The sequence below is a fragment of the Macaca fascicularis genome, chromosome 4, assembly GCF_037993035.2.
Source record: "Macaca fascicularis isolate 582-1 chromosome 4, T2T-MFA8v1.1".
NCBI lineage: Eukaryota > Metazoa > Chordata > Mammalia > Primates > Cercopithecidae > Macaca > Macaca fascicularis.
Genome location: NC_088378.1, coordinates 57,510,127 through 57,516,126, shown reverse-complemented (window position 1 = coordinate 57,516,126; position 6,000 = coordinate 57,510,127). Strand labels below are relative to the sequence as shown.

The 6,000-nt window shown below is 40.3% G+C and overlaps 1 protein-coding gene across 4 annotated transcripts in view; it reads left to right on the top strand.

Annotated features, from left to right (window-relative positions):
* Positions 1-412: 412 nt before the first annotated feature.
* PPIL4 (peptidylprolyl isomerase like 4) overlaps positions 413-6,000 on the top strand; it is a 42,772-nt gene continuing 37,184 nt past the window's right edge. For 3 of the 4 annotated variants that reach the window (XR_006697706.3, XM_005552094.4, XM_074037215.1), the window contains exons 1-4: positions 413-512; positions 5,106-5,173; positions 5,261-5,325; positions 5,618-5,735. Coding sequence is in view for 2 of the 4 variants with exons in the window: in XM_005552094.4 (XP_005552151.1) it covers positions 443-512; positions 5,106-5,173; positions 5,261-5,325; positions 5,618-5,735 (321 nt within the window). In the remaining 2 variants the exon portion in view is untranslated. The remainder of the gene's footprint in view (positions 513-5,105; positions 5,174-5,260; positions 5,326-5,617; positions 5,736-6,000) is intronic. The other variant, XM_074037214.1, reaches the window with a different exon arrangement.

The window sequence follows — 6,000 nt, the reverse complement described above, 5'->3', positions numbered from 1 at the left end:
CAAAAGTTGTTTTGCGAAAAGGAGACTGACGAGGAAACCCGGAGGAGTCGGCCCAAATAGGTGGAGAGAAGATCCCGCCGCGGGCGCCCCCTGGTGGATAAAAGGGCCGCTCGGAGAGCGGCTCTGCTCCGGAGACGGACACAAACGGGCCACAAAACACTATACTGAGACCGTTCTGAGGGACAGGCTTCAGTAAAAAAAGCCAAGGGCGGACCCGGGTTTTCAAAACCGCCGCGCCGGGGGCGGGACCAACCAGGACTTTAAGTCAGCTGGGCGGCCCGGCGCCCACACGCCGGCCGGAAGGAACTGCCCGGAAGCGGGGGAGGCGCCGGCGAGATGACGCAAGAGGGGTCGCGCAGAGGGTGTCGTGTGGCGTAGAAGACGCCGACGGCTTGCGCCTGTCAGCCCCCCCGGGGTTTGTAGCAGAGGAGGAGCGGGCGCCATGGCGGTTCTGCTAGAGACCACTTTGGGCGACGTCGTCATCGACTTGTACACCGAGGAGCGGCCGCGTGGTGAGGCTTGAGCCCTACTCACCTGTCGCCGGGTCCCCCGAGCTTGTCCCCCTACTTTCCTTTCTCTGCGCAGTCCAGGGCAGAGATTGACTGGAGCTCGAGCTTCTGGGCTGCTGGTGCCCACGACTGGGCTATTTTATTAACCCGCGTTGGCTAGAAAAGTTTTTGTGACGAGAATTGTTTGAGCCTTGGCAGCCCCTCTCCCCTATCTTGTGCTGGCCAGTCCGGTGGAGGGTGCTTGCGGTCATTAATTGCCTTTGGGGCGTGTGTGTGTGTGATTTGAGCTGCACATACAATACCCATAGCTTTTGTGCCTTTATTGTGTTTACTCGTGAGAGGAACACAGCAACTTTGCTTGGTGTGTAATCGGTTAAATCTTGATGAAGGCAGTTAGGGTGTGATGGTGCAGCGAGTGTGGGCATCCCACCTGGGTGGAGGAGGAAGAGGTTGTCTGGAGTGTGGACTGAGCCTTCGAGGCACTGGGCTAAGTCCTGGGCTTGACTTCTTGCCCCTGAGGGTCTGATTTTCCATCAGGGGAAATAGACACAGGAACCCATTTTAGTTTTATATGTGTTATGGTAGAGGAATGTATAAGTTGCCATGGAAACCAGAGGAGGGCGTCTTCTTTGGTGGGGGTGGGAAGAAGCAAAGCTAGCAAAGACTCTGTAGAACACTTGAACTAGTCCTTTCAAAGATGAATGGGAATGAGGGTTTTCTTAGCTTGGACTTTCTTTGTTTGGAATTTTCTGGAAACGGCAAGTAGTTTGGTGTGGCTGGAAGGACTGATATGAGTCGTGGAACGGTAGACTCGAGTGTGGTCGGATACGCTTAGGTCAGGTCGTGAATAGTCTTGTGTGCCCTACTGATGATCAGAGTCCTTGAAGATTTTAAAAGCAGTATTGAGGCATGGCATACTTGTTTTGAGAAGATAATAGGCAGTAGTGTGGAGAAAGTATCAGAATCAGGAAGAAACTTAGACCAGAAGAGATTAGTTACAAACAGGGTCCTATTCACATGGAATGCAGAACCTATCAAAGAAGGTGAAATAAGTTGCAATATTGTACAATAACCGCCTCCTGCTGTGCTCCACTTTCCACCGCATGCAGCTATTCCTCCCTCTTCTCCACCTGGCAAAAACACTGCGAACTCTCCCGTACCATTTTTACCATTCTTTTGCTTTTCCTTCTAACTAGTATTCCTCTCCACTCTTGTCCTTCTGGCAAACTTACTGCTTTTTATCTAAATCTCAGATCAAGCGTCATCTCTTCTTTGAAGCTCTCCCTCCTTTCTAAGCAGAGTTATCTGAGGTTTCCTCTGCTCTGTCTTAGGTCTTTTATAAACCACATGACACGTTTTATTTTAACATTTACCTATTATCCTGGAGTTGTTTACAAGTCGTGTCCTCTCTCAAGAATGTAAACTCCACTGAGAGCAGGAACTATACCATAATTATCATCTCTATATCCTGAGTACCTAGTACAATGTCTGCTACTTTTAGGGCACACACTAGGGGTTCATTATAATGACTAATGGATATAAATGTGTTGTATTAGTGAGGACCCTTTGTGCAAGTGACAGAAACCCAACTCAAACTGGCTTAAACAAAGAAAATAATTGGTTGCTTCATAATACTGGGGTAAGCTTGGTTTTAAGGGTGGTTGAATCCAGTGCTTCGAATAATATTTAGGGAATTTTGTTTTTTATCCCTTGATTTTGCTTTTCTTTGAGTTCCTTTGATGGTCTGTCCGTGTAGAACAGCACCTGGCAAAATGAATGGGTCTCTTTCCCCAGAGCTGTGAGGAAATAAAGCGGGGGTAGAGCTACCCCACCCAATTAACAAGCAGTGGTTCTGCAAAGATAAGCGCGTAACACCAAAACATAAGTCCACCCCCTGTACATATTTGTAAGCATATGACTGGAGATCTGCTTACGTGTGTACCTGCTATATTTATACTCACTTATCAATCTATGATCAACATATCCAGACTTACCTACCTTCCTTTCATTCTTTCTTCCTTTTCTTTTTTAACTTCTTCTTATAGAAAATTTAAAACACAGATGTAGAGAGAATCATGTAAATGAACTCTCGTGTCCACATGACCAGCTTTGTTTAATAGCTGTGAACACATAGCCAATCTTTCTTCATTTATAATACCCCCACTTCCAGTGCATCTGTTTAATCTGTAATTACTTCAGTACATATTTCTAAAATATAAGGTCTCTTTAAAAAAAACAAAAAAATGGAACTATGAGCTTAAGTACCACATAAGTGACAGGTTGAAAAAAAAATTTGACAAGGAAAAGGAAAAATACTAAAGAAAAGAGAAAAAGTTGTAAAAAAGGATAAAAAACAGAACCACAAATCTCATCACACTTTGAAAAAACTAGCAATAAGTTTTTAGTATCATTTAGTATCCACTTCCAGTGCATCCGTTTAATCTGTAATTACTTCAGTACGTATTTCTAAAATATAAGGTCTCTTTAAAAAAACAAAAAAATGGAACTATGAGCTTAAGTACCACATAAGTGACAGGTTAAAAAAAGAAAAAAAATTTAACAGGGAAAAGAGAAAAATCCTAAAGAGAAAAAGTTGTAAAAAAGGATAAAAAACAGAACCACAAATCTCATCACACTTTGAAAAAACTAGCAATAATTTTTTAGTATCATTTAAACTCATAAACTTTAAAAAAATTTAAATTAGGACCCAAAGTCCATATATTGGTTAAAATGTCGTATATATGTTTAATCTATTGGTTCTCCCGTTTTTTTTTTTCTTGAAAAAAATGTGAGAAAGAATCTGGGTGCTTTGTCTTGTAGAATTTCTCTTGTTTTGAATTTGACTGATTGTTTACTGGGTGCGTTAACATATTCCTGTGTCCTCTCTGTTTCCTATAAATTGTTCTTTAGCTTCAGAGCCTTGGTTAGATTCCAGTTTAATGTTTTTGGCAAGAATATTTCACATGAGATAGTGTGTTCTTTCAGCTGCATCACATTCAGGAGGCACTTGATGTCTGGTTGGCTCTTTCTGTGATGTTAAAATTGGTCACTGGGTTAAGGCCTTTTTGCACTTATAAATTGTTCCCATCAGATTTTGATGAAAGGCCTAAAGATTTTGGCAGCCATTGATGATCATTGCCTAAATCCATTATTTTTGTTTTCTAGTAAAAGGACCACTCCTATCTGTTAAACAGGAAGCCCAGAAATATATTCAAGAAAAACAACTGCAGGACTGATATTCAGCACTCTTGAACAGCTCAGCCCCATTTTATCACTCCAGTCTTTTAATCCTCTATTACTCTGTAATACCAGACTATTACAGAACTTTGGTCTTTTGGACCTCCCCTAAAACATTTAAATTTCCATTTGCAGGCCTTTTCATAGTCTTCCAAACCTAAAATGCTCACCCTTCACTCTCTGCTAGTCCAGTTCTTTTAATGCTTGCCTTAACCTTCCCTGAGGTTTTCTAATTTCCCTAGCCAGAAACAATCTTTTGAACTCTTGTGGAATTTTTAAAACTACTTTTTACCATTTTACTATTTAAGTGGCACACATGTTATTAATTAGATATGCCCAATATGTAACTACTTGTGTTCAGATGTAAGGACTCTAATTTAATGTAAGCTTTTTGAGGGCAGGAATTGCCTCATATATCTTACTAAAGTCTGCCTGGTTTCTAACTTAGTGCCTTAAGAACTTGTTAATGTGTCTTTCCACGACTAGACTGTGAACTTTTTGAGAGCAGGAACCACGGTTTAATGGCATTTGTGATGGCAGTGTCAGGCATCTAGAAGGTACTCAGTAAATGTTTATTGGATAAGCAGATTAATTTATATGAGAAAGATCGTTCATAAGTGTATGGATTTTTATTAAGGGCTGTTTATTATTAAAGAAATGACCCGGGGTGTTTGACTTTTTCCTAATTGATATAATCTGTGTCCATTTTTATATATTCTGCTAGATCCTTTCCTATTACAATATGCTCTTTAAGTGTTCTTTTTTCTCGTAATAAAATCAATCCATCAGTAAATGATTGCTTATCACAGGTAAGTGTCAGTTTTCCGTATTAGCCCAGATGCCCCAAAAGTCCTATGAAAGAAAGAAAAACGTAATTTAAAATGTTTTTTTTTTTCCTAGACTTATTGCCCTTTTATTTCATTTTATTTTGAGACGGAGCCTCACTCTGTTGCCCAGGCCGGAGTGCAGTGGTGTGATCTTGGCTCACTGCAACCTCCAACTCCTGGGTTCGAGTGATTCTCCTGCCTCAGCCTCCCTAGTAGCTGGGATTATAAGTGCCCGCCACCATGCCTGGCTAGTTTTTTTGGTATTTTTAGTTGAGACAGGGTTTCACCATATTGGCCAGGCTGGTCTCAGACTCCTGAACTCAAGTGATCCACCCACCTCGGCCTCCCAAAGTGCTGGGATTGCTGGTGTGAGCCACGGCGCCCGGCCTAGTGCCCTTTTTTATAGCTTTGGACATTTGACTTTTGTTTTCTTTTAATGGTAATTTAGAAATTACATTTTACTGTGGTTTTACTTATTTAAAAATGTATTTGAGGATTACTGTGATAAATTTGGTGTTTACTTTTCTTTCAGCCTGCTTGAATTTCTTGAAATTGTGCAAAATAAAATATTACAATTATTGCCTGATTCACAATGTACAGGTGAGTTGGTAGATATTAGTCTTTTCCTTTGTTATTGGAACTATCTAACAAACTCTGTGAATTAACAAAGAATCCTACATATTACAGAGGGACTTTATCATACAAACTGGCGATCCTACAGGGACTGGCCGTGGAGGAGAGTCTATTTTTGGGTAAGTTGTTTTACTTATTTATTTATTTATTACCTGTGGAAGGGCAGAACAAATTCTTTTGTTCTTAAATGAGGAAAAATATAATTGCTTATGCTTCAATCTGCATTTTAAAATATGGTTTAAATTTAGACTTTTTTCCCCCAAGTTCCCTAAATGTCTAGAAAAAAAGTAATATTTTGAATCCTGTTGGCATTTCTGTAAAGAAGTAATTGGTAACCCTGTGTGTTACTAGTACTTCTATATTTCATTTTGAGAGTACTTAAACATTTTATAACCTTGTATGTTTTTTCAGCCAACTGTATGGTGATCAAGCAAGCTTTTTTGAGGCAGAAAAAGTCCCAAGAATTAAGCACAAGAAGAAAGGCACAGTGTCCATGGTGAATAATGGCAGTGATCAACATGGATCTCAGGTTAGGAAATGAGTAAGAATATGAGGTTTGCTTAGAAATGAAGGACTGGAAGAAGCCCACAGAGTTATTTTTTAAACTATCCAGTGAGGCTGAGAGGGTTTCAGTCAGAAATATTTGTTAGGGAAAAAAATGCACTTTTTCTATGTTAAAAAAATTATTCTTTTAAATATAAAGCATTCCCATTGTGAAGAATTGAGAAAATACAGAAAAGTACAAAGAAAAACATTACCTACAACTCCACCATCCGTGATTATCACTGTTCACA